General features: G+C 35.9%; 1 protein-coding gene across 19 annotated transcripts in view; it reads right to left on the reverse strand.

Annotated features, from left to right (window-relative positions):
- The window catches only part of DLG1 (discs large MAGUK scaffold protein 1), a 141859-nt gene that overhangs the window by 39187 nt on the left and 82034 nt on the right, over positions 1–20638 (reverse strand). For 11 of the 19 annotated variants that reach the window (XM_021536892.2, XM_021536889.2, XM_021536888.2 and 8 more), the window contains 7 exons: positions 14791–14883; positions 11408–11461; positions 8908–8958; positions 7794–7918; positions 6530–6699; positions 5878–6014; positions 4313–4457 (listed from right to left, as the gene is read on the reverse strand). In XM_021536892.2, the coding sequence (XP_021392567.2) occupies positions 4313–4457; positions 5878–6014; positions 6530–6699; positions 7794–7918; positions 8908–8958; positions 11408–11461; positions 14791–14883 (775 nt within the window). The remainder of the gene's footprint in view (positions 1–4312; positions 4458–5877; positions 6015–6529; positions 6700–7793; positions 7919–8907; positions 8959–11407; positions 11462–14790; positions 14884–20638) is intronic. The other 8 variants (XM_021536895.2, XM_031505634.2, XM_021536891.2 and 5 more) reach the window with 1 other exon arrangement.

Below are 20638 nucleotides of genomic sequence, written 5' to 3' on the forward strand. Positions count from 1 at the left end.
TTAACAAGCCAATGGTAGCCATAATTATGCATATTTTATAGAAAAAAATGCAGATACTAATTCTATATTTATTGACTTACAGTACTTCTCATTTGATTGTTTTTCAGGTTCCTGCAACTTTTAACCGCACTGTGTTCAGAAGCATACACACCACCTATTATATGACCTTATTTTTAAAATTTTTCATCCTTTCACCCTATGACTAGAAGTCAGCTATCAATCAATATAACAGTTTATTATTTCAGACCTGTGGACAGTTCCACAATAGCACTGGCTGCATCCTTTATAAAGTTTTACACATGCTACTGCCTGGAACAGTCTGGTCCTCTCAATGCTATGAAAGCAAACCTATACAAGGAACCAAGAGGCTGCTCTCTGTGGAGTTTCTGCACTGAACCATGCCTGCACCTTCCCTGAAACTTTTTCACATGGAAATTATAGCTGAATCATATTCATGAGGAATGTGACAGAAATAAAAGGCAAGCCATCACTTTCTGAATCCTAAATGAGGTCTAAATTTCTACTTCCAGGTAAATATTATTACTGATGGAACTTATAAAAGAGCTGCCTTTTGGATGAACAGAAAACTGCATGCATAAAATCAACTTGCTTTGACAGAAAAAGTCAGACTCTTAAGAAGAAATTCCATTTTGAAATCCACCCTCTCCTTAACATATTACAGTCCTAGACAAAAAGAAAAAAAGGATGATTTCCTATAGTTTTCCTATTAGCTGTAAACTGAGGACACCAACCACAAGTATAATCTCTAAAATGGGCAATAAAATTAAAACTTCATTGTCTTTTACTGTTATCACATATTCCTGTCTTCCTGTACTTAGGCCATTTAAGAAATGATAAGGCATTCAAGAAACTGATTATTCCCTCCCTTCCAATATTTTATTTTTCAATGCAGGGTGGAAATACTATACCAACACACAAAAGCACAAAGGAAAAACTACAAAGTCCACGGAAGTTAGCACAGTGAGCAATCTGTTGCATGTTCTGCACAGTACCAAGTACTGTGCATTGTGCTTTTAGATATGTCTTATAAAATGAGAATTTAAAAAAAACAAACAAACAAAAATACCAGACATAAAATAAGCAAACAAAAACCCCTCCCAAAGGTTCTGTAAGTGAGCAGTTCATATATAATAGAGTGATTACATTACTTGTAGTAGATATGTTCACAGGGAGCCTCTGTGCACATCTTACTTCTTTGTGGTAGGACTGAACTCCTAAGAACCTGGTAAAGGGATTCTCATGGACAGAAATAGGAAGGAGGATTGCAAATACATGTCTCAAAACAGCTGCAGATGAGTAGAAGAAAGAAGCCTGGTAATTCTTTCAACACTGACTCACAATCCAGGTGATCCTAGAAAATACCTCTCTAATAGCTGCTAACTGGTAAAAGCACTGCAGAACCCCCAGTCTAAAGCTCTTGAACCCCATACTGCTCTGCTAAATGCAGTATAAAATACTATATACAGGTGCCACCCTTTTTTGGTAAGAGTTTTATCTTCTTGCAGCTTCTTGCAGAAAGCAGAGGCTTTCTGGTTGCAAAAGCAGAATCAGCTTTTGAGGAGATTGACATCTCCCTTTGAGATTCCCACTGTAAATGTGCAAATGCTGAGAGGTACTGGAAAAGATTTTGTTCTGCTCTGTATTAGAAAAATAGCATTTAGCAGCTCAGAAACATGCAGTTGTTTTTCATAAGTGAAAGACCAAGGAAAAGAGTAAAATGATTTCCTGGAATTAAGTCATTAAACACCTCAGCAAGACCTTTAGGTCTGCTTTGGGTTCCAGCAGTAGGTTCAGTCTCCTCACCAGCTGCAATAACAGCCAGCTGCACTTTGATCAACACAGACACGAGCTCATGGAGCCTTGGGTAGAAAAGGCTTTCCTGTTGTAAGGAAAAGAAACAGACTCAAGTTTCATCAAAGAATCCAGCACTTTGCAGAGGAATGTTCTTTGGTCTACCAGAAAGAGTGAAAAACATAGTATCTTCAGATAGAGAACTCAATGGAACTGTAACTAAATGAAATAAAACTCAGAAAATCAACTCAAAAGTACAGATAGCCTAAAAAGCTTGTCCAGGGTCACTAAAGAACAAAGACAGAGAGACAAGATGCCTGGAGTCCGAGAAAAACTTCCATGACTTTTTTTTTCAGAATACTTGAGTTGGAGGGGAAAGGTTCCCAGAAGCAGCTGCTGGAGCCTGAGGTAGATGACAAGGTCAGGAGACTGGCTTTTCTCTTCTCAGTAAAAGGACAGAAATACACTTCCCACAAAGGATGGGATACTGGGCTACACAGAATGCCACCATCTCTCAAATCACCCTTAAAGGGAGAGCAAAGAGAGAAACTCTGGAGGGAGGATGGTAATGGGAAAAAAGGAGCCTACATGTGTGACCAGGCCATTTATCTCTGGTCATGGATGTGACACCAGGTCACACTTACTGGGAAATAAGGACTCATGGCAAGATGGCAGAAGACATCCTCATGGCAGTTATATGGGATTATCCTTGACAGAACCTCCCTGATCTGTCCAGCCACTGGACAGGGTAAGAAGGTACTCTTGAAGATGGCAGTCTCTTATGGCTCCATGTTATGATGCAATTGCCTTCAATGAACTGAGTCTCCAGTTCATCCACCATTTGAGAGAAATTAATATCTCTGCATGACAAGGGATCCAACAATCAACCTTTGCCACTGCCATCAATTTATTAGCACTGGGCAAATTACCAGGAATCAGCTCCTTCTCTACCTTCCTCCCCTCAAACTTTCCACAGGTTTTGTCTTTGACCTCACAAAAGATTAACAAAGTAAATATTCCAATGATTGAGTCAAGGTGCAGTAAGAGATGAAATAGTCCTCTGTTTGTCACATCCCAATCCACTGCAGTGTAACTGCATTACTGCAACATTACCAGGAACATCAGGTAAAAATAGGATTTCTTTTCCAAAAAATATGAATGCCAGGTGAAATATATGAAAAGATCAGTTTTATGGAGAGAGAACATGAAGTCTACTTTCTAAGGAAACAGTGGGAAAGGTTATTGAACAAACTAGATACAGTAAGGGAAAATGGCTGCTCTCCAACCATAATATATATGAGTAGAAAACTGGGGAAGTGGAGGCTGAAAATTAGATATGCCAAAGAATGGAGCCTTCAAGAGCATCCCTTTAATAACACAGTGGAGATAAAACCTAATTAGCTCCAAATTGTAATTCAATCAGCTTACAAATAGATACCAAGATACTGTAGCTATTGCCAATAAATGATGGGCTTAAAGGGTACTTCAGTCTTTGTAGCACTGCACTTTAGTTTGTTGTTCCTTGCATACTGTTTTCAACTACATCTGTTAGTCCCAAAGTGTTCCTTTTTTTCTAATGAAGTAGTACCTAGACAGATCAGTGCTACATATCAATTGCAATATCTAATGGCAGGAAACAAAGCAATACCTAAAATAACTCTCCCCAAGAATCATTTCATGTGACAACATGAGTAAAATTGGTCATCCAGAAAAGTCAGTCTATTCAGTCTTGGAAAGATACAGTTATATAATTTTCTTCCCTTTCTCCAGCCCTAAATGGTAATAACCCTCTTAAGTTTACTCAACTCAAATATTTCTTTACATTGTAGTTCAAGCCAGAACTTTCTGGATTCGTATGTTAGATTTTGAAAATATTCTTGTCAGTAGACCCTTATGTCAACAAGAAATTTTTGTAACTACTTTTTAATACAACATTCACTGGTTTTCCATTCAAATTTTCAATAATTATATCAAAAACTGAAGTCAGATTTCAAATAAGTTAACATGTAATTTTTTAACACAGTCACAGGCAGGTACCGGAGCAAGAATTTCCCATCCTCCCAGTTCAGTTTATTCATGTATATGCAAGTTGATGAAAAACAGGAAAACATCAGAGCATCACCAACCTCTTTAGTTTACAGGACATTGAACACCCTCTCAACGCATTGCTTTCTACTCTCCACACCCCAAGAACACAAGACACTTGTTCTCTCCCCTTTTACTCATCAACAAGTGATGAGTAACACTGAGTCTCTAGGACTGGGTCATGACAGCCAGAAAACCACACCTGGAGCCCTGCTGCTGCTCTCTTTTCAGTATATGAGCTATAGGATGCTGTTCTGTATTGTATATAATTTTCCTAATTAATCAACTTATATCACATTTTTGCCTCATATAATTTTTTAAAGCTAAAAGTATTTTAAAGTTAAAATACAAAATTGAAATATGTTAATGCCTTAAAGGGAAAATTAATTAAATCAGAAAGATAAGATGAACTTACAGTTTGTGATGTCAGGAGGGGCATAACTGTCATTCATGAACATGCTGGTGGGTTTTGCAACCTTCAGATAAACAAAGTCAGATGTGTTTTTTAAGGCAGTCACTGCTTCTTCATGAGTAACTTCTTCTAAGCAAACACTGTTGACCTGAAGAGAAAAACAAACATTCTTAACCCAGAAAAACATACTGTTTTCATAGGACACTCACTGAAGACTGGCATTGAGAGTCTTTATTAGGATTCACATGCCACAGACATACCTGGTTACATGAAATTATATAAGAGATGTCTTGTAAAGTATGAGAAGGACAAGTATTCCTATCAGACATTATTATAAACTGTATTGACCACAACATTGTAAAGAAGGCACACGTGACTTTGGGGACCTAATGGGACAAATAGGACACTCAAAATGTAGTAAGTGTGCACGTTTGTACTGTGTGCTGCTGCAAGCATTACACAGAGAGAAGTTTCTTCTAATAACAATAAACCCCACATCAACCTGTCATGACATCATTATAATTATTATGTTCCAGACCTTATAACAGGACAATATATTCTGGCATGATGTCAAAACGTAGGGGCCAAAACTTGAGAAGGTCCCAGAATAACTGATTTACATGCCAAGTAACAAGAACCAGTTCAACTACAAACAGCAACTATAGCTACTAGAGTGAAACACTAACACTTCCATTAAAAAAAATTCCTTATTGTGAAAGGGAAAAAACTTCTGCAGATAATTCCAGACAACAAAGGAAATAAAGCTTGTACTGCACTGAACCCAAGGGGCTAAAGACACTCTCATCATTTAACTTCATGTGTAAGAACAACCAGTCTTTGCCAGTTGTTAGTTGTGGGGGGAAAACTGCTTCTTGCATCTGTATTCTTTAAGTTTCCTACAAGTTTTCCAAAAGCCTTTTGTTGACATCTCTTTAATAGATTTTAATTCCTACCACTCTTGAAGACTGAAAAGTCATTTTGCAGTATTTGGTAATTGCAGTACAATTTAAGCACAGAGACAGAAAATTCTGCAATGCATACATTCTGCAATGTATGGCTGTGGCTCTCATTTTTCTATCTGGACAAAAAATTTGTGGATTGAATTTCAAGAAGTTGAAAGGTTTTTTACATTGTGCATAGAAAAATCCAACTTTGAAGCTATTTTAAGCTTTTAAAAAAATAACAACGCCATTCAAAAGCATCACAAACACTGAAATGCAATATATGCAGCAGCTTCGCTACAGGCTGGCCAGCCACCAGTACAAGGAGTTCCATTCCATTCTTCTATTTTCAGAGGAGAAACAATCCCATTGCATGTTTGTTTCCAATTCTGTCACTCAGACCCCAGAAAAATAACAGCAGGCATCAGAAATAAACATGCTGATTTATACAGGTTGTGCATGGAACATTGGGCTGAGGAATAGATTTCAGACTTCCTGATGACATGCTGTTGAATGATGCAGATTTAATTTTATCACTGATTTTCAGGCAGCTTAACCACAAATTGAATCATGCCCCTATTGAGTCTAAAAGTGAATGACCATTAAAAAAATGCAGCTCTTACTTACAGCTAAAAGTTTGTCTCCAATCTGAAGTTTGCCATCTTTATGTGCTGCCCCACCTTCAATGATTTTGGTTACATAAATGCTATTGTCCCCAGGTATATGCTGATTTCCTACACCACCAGCAATACTGAAACCAAGACCTGGTTGAAGAGAAAGACATTACTCAAGAAACCTTTTTTGCAAGCATTGGATTTAAATTTTTACATAAATAATAACACTCCTTATATAACACAAATATATAAGAAGGATCTGGCTGAAGCAATCGATGCTTTTCAAGTGAACTCCATAATTTTCTAGAAAATAAAGCTCTAGAAAAGACATAACACGTACACAATTCTGAAAACCAAAAGCTAGATCATTTATTTCATGTTTTGTGAAGTATGGTCACAGCAGAGCTATAAGCATCGCCATGGTATAGCATCTATATATTTATAGCCATATTGCCCAGTAATTAATTTCCCTAAATTATTTTTAATCTCTCAAACATCCTTACTAGGTAGTCCAATTAAGTATTTTACTCCAATTTTAATGTATTTAAAAATTACTAGATATAATCAGAAACATTTTTATCATTTAAAGGAAAATTTGGCATTCTACAGGAACAGTTCCAATTCTATCCTTCTCATGAAACAGAAACTTTAGATTTCCAACGTACCTTTGGGGCCTTTCACAAGTTTGATTTCCACTATTTTTTCTGTGACTGGTTTTCTCCTTTTGACATACAATCTCACAATTGATCCCGCTTCTTTCAATGCTTCCACTGCTTTGCTGTGTGTCACATCCCGAACATCCACCTCATTTACTCGCAGGATACAATCGTTAACCCTGGAGACAGCAACAGTCATGCTCAGCTGTTGTGTCACAGCAGAGTGCACACATCAGGAGCCTGATATTTTATCTATAATACACTAACATACATGTTAATGCATTAAAATACAAAGGTTTATTTCCAAAATTCTTCTCATTCAAGACAATGTTCTAAAATTAATTATTAGTGCTTTAAAATAAATCAAGGATCACTGGAAAACATTTAAGAGGAATATTTAATTCATGGCTGAAGAGGGCACTTTATTAGATGTATCTCATTTTGACAGTGTTTTGAACAGATGTTTGCAAAAATTATCTTTAGTTTACGGTTATAAAACAGAATTTAAAAAATCAAAACCTAGAAGGCACACAATGAAAGCATAATAGTGTTAAGCCATGATATGAACAAGTCAATCTTGCTTTTCACAAGCAGTTTAAGTACTGGCCTTCCAGTCCATTTAACATGTTGCTGCAGTGACACTGAGCCCTCATTTACACTAAGTGCAATGCCAGCCCACCTGTCAGAGTGTCCTGCCAGATGTACCTCTAACAATGGCCAGCAAGCTACAATGAAGCCTTGAACTAAGCTCATTAGGACTAAAACCCATAATACATCAGGTATTTGCACATGAAATGATGGGGCAAGTTCTTGGCAACACAAGAGGGAAAAAAATAGTCCTACAATCAATGTGGACAGCTATCTTTGAAGAATTAAGACACTGAATTATTACCAAGCACAAAAAAGAGTTGTTAATAAACTCAACTACCTTGTGGATCAGAAAATCCACATATGGATAACCAAGAGTTACCCATCCTATCTGTCTAAGCTTTTTCTTGAATTAAGGACTATGAAAGATATGTCATAATAAATTTGTACCACAGAATAGAAAAATTTTACTTTATTTTTCTAAACTGCAGATATTATTAGTTTAGGAGACACATTTTGATCCACTCAAACATTCTTCATTATTTACAAAACACTTCTGTAAGGAAAACCTATTTAACCATTTAATGCAGGAGGATAAAACTATTAAAAGTAACAGAAAATTTTCTATCCACTTTTTAAAATACAACAACAGCACTTAGTAACCCAAGACAGAAATTCATCTTACCGTAATCTTCCATCCTGTGCAGCTGCACCCCCAGCTATAATTTTGGTAATGAAAATACTTGCATCATCCCCAATATGTGGGTTGTCTGTACCACCTGCAATGCTAAAGCCAAGTCCTGAATTTCCCTAAAGACAGAAGGAAAAAAAGACGATTATTTCTTGGGGGAAAGTATTTTGATGTATTCAATACACTATAGAACCAAATCTATATAATCCTCACTGAAAACAAACATATTCAAAGACAATTTAAGCAGTATGCTACATATAGAACTTCCTTCTATGAAAATAAGTATAATTACATCTTGCATACATGTAAGGAGAACGTAAGTCCTTGTATAACTATAAGAGACAGTTCCAGCCCCAGAGCTTTCTCATTGAACTTGACAAAGTACATAAAATCTTCTATCTCTGATGTGCTAGGTATTTCAGATTATTCATACAAATATTTACTCAACATTAAATTATTAGTAAAACATTTTTTTTCAGAGAAAAGCCCTTAAATAGCTTGTGTCCCACTTCTAATATATTCCCACAGATGCAGAGATTTAGACTGACATTTTTCTCTTCAAGGATTCCTTGCCCTTATCATCAACTGCAAGACCTCTTCACCCTCTCAGTAACCACCAGAACTGCACAGGTTTTAGGCAAAACAATTTCTTTCTGTCTTTTTGTTAACAGTGCACCTCAAGTGAACTGAGCTAAATCTCAATGTAGAAAACCTAACAAAGAAATGCACGTGACAAAGTGTCACTTGTCATCTCAATATAAAACTTAATAGTATATAAGTAAAAGCCTATGAAAAAAAATAGCAATACAGGAGATTAAATTACAATCTGTGCTGTTAGTCTCTAGAAGTCTAGGTAGCAACATTAAATGCAGAATGTCTTAGAAGAGATCATTCCCCCATTTCACTCTCAATGGTCAAGTATCTTAATAAAACTTTCAATTCCTGCTAAGCAACTGAATGTACTTTTTTTTTATTACGTTAAAAAATCTACCTAAAAAAAAAAAAAAAAAAAAAGAAAAAGTAAGAATTAGTTTGGATTGCTATTTTTCCTATTAAAGTCTCATAAATTCCATTTCAAACAGAGTACAGATGACATTTAGCATGTTACCCTTTCAAGAGTAATTTCTTCATACTCATAATCTGCATCAGTGCCATTGACCTATAAAAAAGAGAGAAATAAGACTTACAGAGAATCCTACACTTTACACAACCCATTTTGCTTGTCTGGAATTTCACTCCCATCAAATATCAGCTGATTCATGGTGACCACTGGGCTCAGCGGGGACATGTGATTTTCACACCACTCTGTATTTATGAATCAGACAATCTTTTTGTATGAGTTTAAAAGTTGCCTGTTCAGAGAGCAGACTGTTCTACACAACTACTGTAGGGCAAAGGCCCTCTGCTTCTATTGCTAGAAAGAAAAAGTGCTCTGGAGATCCTCAGATGTTCCTCAGGCTATACAGCAACCTGAAACTGAGAAAAAAAAAAAAAAAAAGAGAATGTGGGGTAGAGAAGAATTGTAAGGAAGAACAGAGCAGCATTTTCTTACTGTTGTTCCACACTGAGCAGAGAAAAATCAAAGATTGATGCTTTATATAACCTTTTTATGAGAAATAGACAAGATCCTTCTAAAGTAATATTTAACAACTGTTTATAATACTATTTTTATCATGTCACATATATACTAAAGTTCATCAATTTAAAATAGGGACAAAAAGAGAAAAAGAGAAGAAGAGTTTAGAAGAATACTTTATAAAGCTTGATGAAAAACTGAAATCCTAGAAATCCTGAAATCCTTGTCATCCTCTGGTTAGAAAGGATAACCACATTCTTTGCTACCTACAGAACAAGGAAAGAATCAAATACCTGAAGCAAAAAAAAAACCAAAATTAACCAAAATAAATTGAATAACAAATTCTCAATCATATTTAATATTCAAGAGTAAGCTTTTTTCCAAGATAACTTGGAACTCAAATTCTTTCCTTCACAGTTATTTACAGCAGCTACAGACAACTCACTGTTTCTAGCCTTTTAGGATTAAATATTTAAGAAGTTAGAAATAACATTTATACTATTACATTACAAAGGACCTTGTCTACCCTTAAGATATAGAATATCTGAAAAGACTTCTGTAGTTTTAACACACTAAAGATACAACCATATGTAGAAGAAAGCATTTTAAAATCTGTCCACTTTCTAGCACAGACTTTAAAAAGGGAATTTCATTCACCCCAAATAAGATTAAGATCAAGCTACGTCCTTCCTCCTATGTTTATTTAACATTTTTAAATGCTCTAAAATCTGGCAATTCCATTACTTTTGCAGGCTGTCTAATATCAAGCTCTTTTATCCCTCATTCCCTAATTGTATCTCCTTACAATAAAAGCCATATCCATTCCACACATAACAGATTATCATCTTTGCAAAGTACCTCAAAAATTATGTCCTTAGCAGTTTGTTCAGTGGAAAAGATAGGGTGGTTTTAACACATGATATTTCTCTATTGAAAAGGGAAGAGGTCCTGACCTTCTGAATACATGAAACCAGATCTATTGCTACACCAACACAAAAGAAGCCACTGTGACCAAGAAGTTTTGATGGCAGCTTAGTCCTTGAGCTATTATCTACAGGAATGACAACATGTGCTAACTGAAGCAGTCATCCAGCATTACAGTACCTGCAAAAGGTTCATGATGATTGATCAGTGTGCAGTGCTCTTTTCTTTTTTATTAGACAAATAACAAGAATGATTAATCATTTCCCTATTCATTGCCATCACAACAAAGCCAATCCTAATATGTTAAACCAGTCTCTTATTTCCATGTACAAAGCTCTGTAATCCAATTCAAAATATCATCTAGATAAACAGAAGCAAACAAAAACCTCCACTGTTTTTATCTTCTCCTTTAGCTTAGTTCTATACTCTCTTTTTGAAAAATTACCTTTGAATTTATTCATCTAACAAACCAAACATTAGCAGAGACAGGAATAAGGATACATCACATGATAAAAATCACTGACCTAGTCAATCTTTTCCAAGTTTTAAAGGGATCTCACACCCACTAAGCTAAGTTTTATTTTCAAGGCCTTCCCATGGATGAAGGACTTTGTATGTAAATGTTGTAATTATGTATGTAAATGCCTGACAAATGAACAGCTCAGCCACCACATAACTACACTTATTACCTTCATTTTTCAAATAGAAGCAACTAATTTTTATGAATGTTTATAGCACTAAAACTTTAAGTATAGCCACTGCATGAAGAAATGTCTTTATGAGAAGTGCAACAGAATTAGCACATTAAATATTAAAGTATCTGCCTGCACAGTTGAAGAAACAGATTGTTCTCTTAACATTGAACCTCTGGAACCTCAATTGCGTTTTGCACTGTCATACACTGGTACACAGAAAAATTCCTATCTGCATTCTACAACTTTTTTTTTTGCAAAACAGCTATTAAAGGAGTTTAAATAACCATCATCAGAGCTGGCAAAAAAGCACCATAAGAGAGATAAATTAGGTCTTAAAATACAACAACAGGTGTACCCAACTACATTCATAAAACATAATCTAAAGTTATAATTGAAAGCAAGTGTAGACTTACATATGTTGAAGTCTCCAAAGAATCTGTATTCACCAGCACTGGAGGGGGATTTGCCTTTAAAAATGAAAGGGAAAAAAAATTACACAGCATAAGAAAATGCACTACTGATGATAATTTTACAGCATTTAGCTTGCTGGCTTTCCCAAGGTTCTGTTAAAAGGTAGCCTGACCTTGAGAATCTCAAAACTGACCTTCTAAAACATCTGTTACTATCCTGAACAATTAAAAACACACCATTAGATATTAAGTATGATCTCAGACTTCCTAAGTTCTGTCATTTATTACCTTGTTTTTCAAAAGAAAACCTGAGTCATGCTACCATTTGACATGATGCCAGTTGCCCCAGTACTTGTGGTATGATATGCAGAGGTTGTTTTACCACTCACTATCTCAAAAGCAATTTTAAGAGGATCTGATTTCCCTTTCTTCCCATCAGGAACAGTGAACCATCCCCTTCATAAACTGCAACATGGAAACCTGCAGAAATGCAACTTAACCTGCAAAACTGACTTGCAAATGCAAACCCACAGCAGACATACATTTGCTCCACAGCAGCATGGGCTTCCATCAGAAAATTGTTAAGGATTAACAAGCATAAGCAGTCCGAGATTATTGCCACAGAAAGCTGAAATAATATTAGCATTTTTACAAACCAGGAACCAGTAGAGTAAGTTTACACTTCTGGTATCATACACTGAAACTTTTTCTGAGAAAAATGTGGTTTCAACTAAAAGAAAATCCATAGGAAATGATGGCATTTCTCTGAAATGTTTCCAAACAAACAGATTTTTCCCAATTATCCACCAACTATCTGCCTTTAAAATAGACAGCATCTAGCCTGCTCTAGGAACATAAGCCAAATAAACAGTGTCCAGATATATTCCAGATTCCAAATACTGTTAATTATTAAGTTCAGTGGCACTAAACAAAGTTAATCTCCTTATTGCTTTAATGAATTTGAGGGGGTTTTTAATATGCATGGAAATAAATTATCTTTAAAATTAAGACATTGATTTTTTCAATCTCCTAGGTACATATGTGTGTGGAAATAAATTTAGGGACAGTTTAATAGGCTGCAAAAGAAGCCAGTATTAAACTCATGCAAAGGTAAAGTTAAGACCTTTAAAGACATGACAATTGCAGTAACCATATTCTGCATTTTTGCTTCATTATTCTGCATTTTTGTTTCATTACTATGACAGAAACATACTTCTGAAGAATTTATGATTTTAAAAGCTCCCAAACATCAGAAGTGATGACTCAGAAGTGCCTTTCAAAAGGCTGAGATGAATAATCTCCCATCATTAGACAGGAGCCATCAATCTGCTATCAAGTGTCAGAAATTAAGCCTGTGTTATTTAATAAGAATTAAAATCAGGTGGGATTTTAGTTCTTATTAACACACATTAACAGAGCAGACAATTAAATGTAAGAGGAAACAAAAAGGATGACACATATGACTGTCAATATGCAATCAAAAGCCTTTCTCACCCAGCAATTCTCTCAGTAGAAGCACTGGCACATTTCATGAAGTAAAGACATTAAGCACTAGTTATTAATGTCACAATAAAAATCTGACAAAACAACACTATCCTTCACAACTATTTTCTTCCACTAAATTAAATTTCATTTTCTGCTTCTTAATCAAGTGTAGGTTCTATTAAAATAAGAGTAAATTAAAATTAAGATCCTGTACTAAAAATCCCAATCTATTATTCATCACCATAATTTATTGTTAATGTTATAATAAATATAGCTAAACCATATGTTTTTATGGTTTTGCTCAGAAAAAAAGCAAGGTTTAATTGCTCAGTAATGTTCTTTTCACTCCATTTTGGAATGTATTTTGATTTAATATTAGGATTCTGTAACATCCAATTATATTCAACATACACAGTGACAGTGAAAGCTGGTTCCCCATGATTTTTATTTTTGAGGCACACAAGTGTTCTTGTTTTCATGTTAAAAAAAAAAAAAAAGACAACTACAAGCAAAATTGCTGTTAGTAGGTGAGCTTTGGTGAGCAGTATGTTTGAGATACAAATCAGCCAACCAATATAAAACCCCTTTTGTAAGTTAAATGATTGTTTCTAACACTCCTATATTTATCCAAACTCTCCATCAAGCAAAAGCAATTTACCATCTTTTTCAATGATGAATGAAAAAAGTTGTGCCAGGCTTTCCAAAGGTACTATCTGGACATGGTTGCACTGGCCTGTCCACCTCAAATTTTGATGTGGGAAGAATCCCCCTATTAGAAGGGAGTATTTCTAAAACTAATCAAATTTCTGGTCTTCCTGGTGGAAGAAGTACAGGTGAGAGATTCAAATAAACACACATCTACTGGAAATTGCACTATAAAACAGGCAACTGCAAAAAGATTTGCTAATTATGGATTATGCAAAAACTAAAAACTCAGCAAAGACAAAGATTACCACCTGTTGCAAGTTTAGTCAAGTAGCCTAAAAGTAAAAATTAAGAAAAAAACCTGATGTCCATAGTACAAAAATTTTCAAGTAATATTCTGGATATCTTAACTTCCTTTTAAAGTTAATAAATATCTGTCACCAAACAATTCCAAAAACTGACCCATCTTTTCAGAAGGTGTGCACTCGTCATTTCAGATTTCTGCACTGCAAGTTGCAGCAAAGTTATAAAAAACTAAGAGCAGAATGACAATCTATTTGCAGAAATGTAACTGCTGGCTATCCTGGGTTGTTGCATAACTTGCGATGCTGTGGTCACATATTCCAAATTACATGGGAGATATTAACATTAACTCATGTTACTGCCTTCACTTGTCTTGAGAGGGTTTGGTTTTTCCTTTGGAGGTTATGTGGACATTATGGGACCTAAAGGATGAAGGTTCAGAAGGGAAACATTTTATGAGCCAAATATGTTAGGAAGGGACAGATCAAAAGATCTTTGTATTCTAAATGTCCCCCCAAACAGTAATACCAATAAATGGGTAGGGAATATGAGACACACCATGCAAGTGCAACCAAAGAAAAACATGTATGAAGTATTTATAGGAGATGAGAAGACATTTACTTTATAAATAAATCAAGCAATAACACTTTAGTACAGGTGAAATGGTTCTAAAGTTATTATGTGAACACAAAATATCCTATTGGTTCTTTGAATTCTTTTGGTTATGTTTTCTTTAGTTTTTTCACAACTTACTAGTCACTTATATGCAAATATAAATATTTTAATGTACTAAAAGCTGTACAAGATTTAGGGTGAAATTCTAGTGTATTTAACAGTTCACCTCAAAACTGAGTATGGACTAGCAAAAGCCATATTTCAACAAAGCAAATAAACAAATTAAAGAAATAAAAGTTGAACAAGTTTAATAAAACAAAACAAAACAGAATAAAAACCTGTGGTATGGTGGATGGGATGGTCTCAGCAGGGACTGGTGGGACAGGGATCACAGGGACAATGGGAGAAGAGGAAGGAACAGCTTCTGTGGGCTAAAAATCACCAACAAAATGTCAAAAATAAGGAAAGCTAGAAAAAAACAGTTTAAAACAAACAAGACTCAAATGTAACAGCATAAACAACTATGAACTAGCACAGTTCACATGGATTTGGAGAGTAACTACAATGCAGACAGTCCCTGTGGCCCACACTGCTCATGGCAGCACATCCCCAGCACTGGCGAGGAGCCCAGGGCAGCTGGACATGCCCAGGTGGGCACTCCCCTTGCAGCACTGACACTTCTGGGTCCAACAAAAAACCTGCTCACGTCAGTGAACAGACTCAAGCTTTTTGTGAGCTGGTTTCACAACAGAATCCCTTCACCAAGATACAACAGAGTGCAAAAGCAGGGAAATGGGCTGAAATTAATAGCACTCAAAAAAGCGAATATTCCTCTCTGATAAAGAGGAGAAATCAGAAGTATCTTATGGTTTCTAAACTTAGCAAAAATCAAAGAAAACCTATTAGTCAAATGGGTGGAATGTGCTAAAATAAATTCTATTTATCTCTCATAGATCTTCACACAGGTTTACCAAGCATCTGCAGACTAGGACAATTTTGGTCTTAGGAATCTTCAATAAATTAATAACCAGGAAACCTACTGGCACTTAAGCTGCACAGGAATAAGATCTCAAACAGCATTTTGAGCAAAACATTGACTCAAATATCTTTGAGATGTTCACACACTGGCTGTCAACAAGCTGTCAGCAACACAAACTGCTGGCAACCATCATCAACATTACAAGCTGAACAGCAGATCAAAGCTCTTGTAATTTAGATGTTCCAAGACATTCTTGTTATCTTTAAAAATAATGAAGCATAATGACAGAAGAAAATACTAAATCCTGAAAGTGAACAAAAACCTCAGAACATAAGAGTGTATTAAACATTTTAAAAGTTTGAGATATCTTAAAATACAAAGCAGCATACATCAACAGCAGCCACCAAATTAAACAGTGATAGCAAATAATGCTATTTGCATTAAGAGTCCAAGAACAGCAACACATATTAAATGTACATATGGTATTTCTACAGGGTTTTTTCAGCTCAAAGTCAATCCTCCCAAAATGAAAGCTGGTGAAAAACATTGCAATTACTGAAAGATGCAAGAAAAAAATGTATTTGTTATATCAACAGTTAATCCTAATATCACTAAAGCATTCTTACAGCTACGGACTAAAGCAGAGTATTTCAAGTGCTTAAAAAGAGGAAGGTAGGGTAGAATCTAAATTGGTCTGGAAAAATCTTAATATGCCTTTTGCAAAGGCTGCAGGAAATGCTCACTGCAATAAACCTGTAGTACTGAAATGACAACATAGGCTTTAGATGACAGATCAAAGTAAACAGCTCAAGCAACCACTTGGCCCAACCCATGCAAAAAATGAGTCCCCCCTTTAAGTCTGCCTTGTTCCAAAGTAAGTGGCTTTCTATGTAGGTACACACTAAAAATCCTATTAACCAAAATTTCAGATATACTGCATACCAAAATACAACACAACACTAAGGCAGAACAGATAAGCATTAGCTTTACAGTTACACTCCTGCAGTAAGAGAAGGTTCAAACAGAATTGAATTGTTCTGAGATCCTGACCATTCACTTCCCTAACCTTCCACCTGGCAAAAAAAAAAACATTTTGTAATGGATTTCCTTATGAGCCGAACAACCTCCACCCCTCTCTTTGCACCAAATGTCAGTTTTATTTTCCTGCTTCCTTTCTTTCCCCAATTCCTAATTCCTCTCTATGGATTTCTCATCCCCAAGTGCTTCAAAAACCCTCCCGCAACCACTTCCACATTTTGCCCTTATTATTTTAAAACTGACTTTGTTCATGGTCCTTTAATTCTTCCAGGGCCCAGTCTCATAAATTATTCATAATGTCATTGTATTTTCCCTTTGTGCTACTGGTTTAGGATCTACTAAACCTTAAAAGTTCCCTGCTCCTTCAAGCATCCTGGCAGTTTTCCTGTAGAGCCTCCTCCAGTACCATGTGGATGAGGCAAGAGGCAACAACACTGGCAACACTTTCAAAGCATGTGCAAATCGAAATGAAGACAAGACTGTCTTCACTGGAAGGTTTCATGGAATACATTGAACTGATGCAGGCACTGTGGCAATCAAAATGAAGGACAATGCAAGAAATTAAAAGATTTTCAATCATTAGATAAAGAGGATCTAGAACTTCCTTATAGTAGAAGAGCAATGATTTCATTTTATTAAGACACACAGTAAGTCTGCAAATGACTATACAATACAGGTGCCTGTGACAGCACCTGAATAAAATCCCAGGATGTCATCTCAACATGCTGCTGTCCAGGAATTTTTAAGAAACATTTGTAATTTTAGGAATTCTCCAAATATACACTGAAGTATTCTGACAAATAAAATCTTATTCTCAAAATAACTTTCAATAAAGACGTCTGACTAAAGCATTTAATGATTCTGGTTCAAACAGAATCAAACCAATATAAAATAGAAGGAAAGTAGCAGGCCAATTAAAAACCATCTTTTGAATACATATGAATTACAGTATACAATTATGATACATTATTATATGTAGGAATGCATGACTTGAAATATAACTTACTTGAACACATATGCAAGCCTAAATAAATATGCTAACACCTACAGTGAAAAGTCATTATGTAACAATATTCTACAACAGTATTAAATATTATTAATACTCTACAACAGTATTAAAAATTACTTTATATTTATCAAAGTATAATTATGGACTTTAAAATTGATGTTTAAAAAAATCATTTAAGTGACATGTTTACAAAAGCTAAGATAACAATACCTTTAAGTGATCAACTGAGTGCCTCCAAATCTAACATTACATCCAGATGTTAAGAAAAGCCAGAACACATACATTTTCTTGTGTTTAACCCACATGCAGTAAGTCCTTCAGTGAGGAAATACCAGCTAATACATAGGTAAATCAGAGCACCATACACATCCTCAAGGAGACCAACTAAGCCAGCAAATTCTGTAACACTGTTCTTAGTAAACAACAAAAAGATACACTTCGGAGAGCAAATATCAAGCAAACTAAACTTTCCTTGCTTTCAAGAAATTATTGTAAACTCCTATATTGCATAAAGTACAGCAATCTTCACTGGAAAGAAAACATGAGAACAACTATTCCTTAGCCCATCTGATTTCTATAATTGCTACTTTGATTTCTAGCAATAAAATACAAAAGAAAAGTTAGTAAGAAAGTCATTAAAAAAGCATTAATAAAACTACAGAAAGAAAACAATGCTTTGTACAAAAATGCACATCTCCAAACACGCAGTGCAACACCTACCTTTCCTAAAGAGCAATTAGAGCACGAGCCATCAGACACCCAACCACTGGCAGCTTTTACTTTCGCTGTGCTTTTTGTAGGGCTCTTTTTCACACTGTCCCGTAGGTTTACAAATTTCCCTCTGTGTTTGGCAGACGCTGGCAGCGTGCAGGAACTGAACGGTGCCCGAGCGCTCGGTGCCCACTGCGGGTGCCGCAGCAGCTGCTTTGGCTGCAGGTGAGCAGCTTCGTGTGTTTCCATTCTCGGGCTCCTCATTACATCAGAGCGTTTGAGCGTTCCCATCTCACCACCATGAGTACTCATCAAAGTCACAACACTAAGAGTCCTTTTGGGGGGGGGCGAAAAAAAAAACAACCAACCAAAAAAACCCCAAAAAACAACCCCAAATGGAAAAAAAAAAACCAAAACCATGAAACCCCCAGCCAAAATATAGAGGGAAAATAAATGAAAATATTTCTTCCTGAGGAAGTTAAAAATATGTTTTCTAGATGATGGTCATAGGAAGAAACCCTACATTGCTCTGCATTAGCTAGGTCTGCATGTTGTGTGCTCCCTCACTCTATTTAAAGAGCACCATTGAACCACCACACAACAGTCAATTTGCTGGGCACAAATAATCAATGCAATGCACAAATTATTGAATAGAGGGCAAAAGTCATCTGACTATTATAAAGAAGCTACAAAAGGCTATTTCTCCCATAAGCACCTACAAATGCTTCTCCATTTTACCACCTCAAAAGTTCTCGAAGGCTTACATCTAGAAATTTTTTTAATCCTTCTGCTGTTCTGAATGCTTCATGGGGGCAGAAAATTAATGAATTTACAAGACGTTTATGATGGAAAGTATATAAATTGTGAAAAGGTAGATACATTGTACAAGATTTCAACAATAAAATGTCAAATATTATTTTTAATACCATAATAAGAAAAATTACTTTGTGTTAATAATTTTAAGAGTGGTATTTCCCTGAAATGCAGCAGCACTGTGAAATCACAACTTTCAGGCACATACTGTTTAATTTTTTTTAATTTAAGATATTGAAATGAACATTTAAATGATACTTAAATTCATTTTTTATTATTTGTTTAGTTTTTAATGCTAAGGATTCATGATCTCTGCATCCTTAGCATTAAAGGATCTATTACATTTTTATTCCGATATTCAAAACAAAAAAAACTCCAAAATTAATCCTTCCCCCATTCCCCCAAAAAAGTACAAGAGGAGGAAACAGTTTGATTTAATCACATTGTTGAATATTTAACTTTAGCAGTCTATTTTACATTTTAGAAAAAGGGGAGGGTCAAAGGTAATTTCCCTGCGTCTGTATGAAAATTGACAGCTAAATGCACCAATATTCCCAGCCTTGCAGAGGAAAGAAGTGGAGTCAAATCAGTGGCCACAGAGTCTTCTCAGCAGGCACACAAAACCAGCATCTGCACAGTGTGCACCACCTGCCTCTTGCCCAGTGCATCTGTTCTAGGAATATGCTGTGGATCTGAATTTCTGGTGCTGGGTATGGTGAGAATGAAGGACACCAGCTCACAGGAAACAACTTGATTAGGTCAGCTGTACTGTATTTCGGTAACATGGAGAGTTTTCATCAGTTCACAGAATTAAAATATGGTTATTCTCCATCTCACATTACACCTTTCTACAGCAAATGTGAATATTTAAATAAGTCAGCAGAATTTTTACATGCAGAATAAAGGAACAGACATACAGACCTAAGTACAAACATTTCCAGTTATTCAAAGCATGAATATTAAGAGATAAATAGGTACTGACAGATGCTTCTCTAATCACCAAGAGCTGCCATGTCTCATCTTCTATCCAGAAGGGATGTAATCAAGAGCTGCCGAATGCTTCATTAATGCAATATTTATAACACAGAGACAGAAATGTTCCTGGCCAGTGACAGGAAACCAAAAATGTGTTGGCCATACCAATACTCTCAGACTTGTGCAGGCACACAAGGATGTCTTTGGCCTGTGAAGCATTCAGGAGCTGGAGGACTGGATCCCCCTAATACATGTGGGCAGGTGCACCCAGGTTGTTCTGTTCCAGAGAGCCCAGGAGCCTGTGGGTTTTGATACTGAAGGGCAAAGGCAGAGATGAAGATAAGCATGCTGTGAATGTGCATGAAGCAAATAGTTTAAAACCAGCACATGATAACTCTTTCTCCTTTGAGAAATGTCCACAGATGCATTAATACTGAGCAGCTCTGAAGCACAGTCTTCAGCCTGCAGGGATTACTTGGATGGAGCTGACTTGTGTTGAAGGCCCTGTATCAGTATCCTCTTTGCCAACAGCCTGCTAAATGGCAGCTTTTGTAGACCAAAACCACTTATTTTCCAGAGACATTCAAGACTGCTTGAGGTTTAGTAGGATGCATTTATACTATCCATTTTACTTCCATATCAGTACCCAGCATGACACTGT

This window comes from Lonchura striata, chromosome 10 (genome assembly GCF_046129695.1).
Source record: "Lonchura striata isolate bLonStr1 chromosome 10, bLonStr1.mat, whole genome shotgun sequence".
Classification (NCBI taxonomy): Eukaryota; Metazoa; Chordata; class Aves; order Passeriformes; family Estrildidae; genus Lonchura; species Lonchura striata.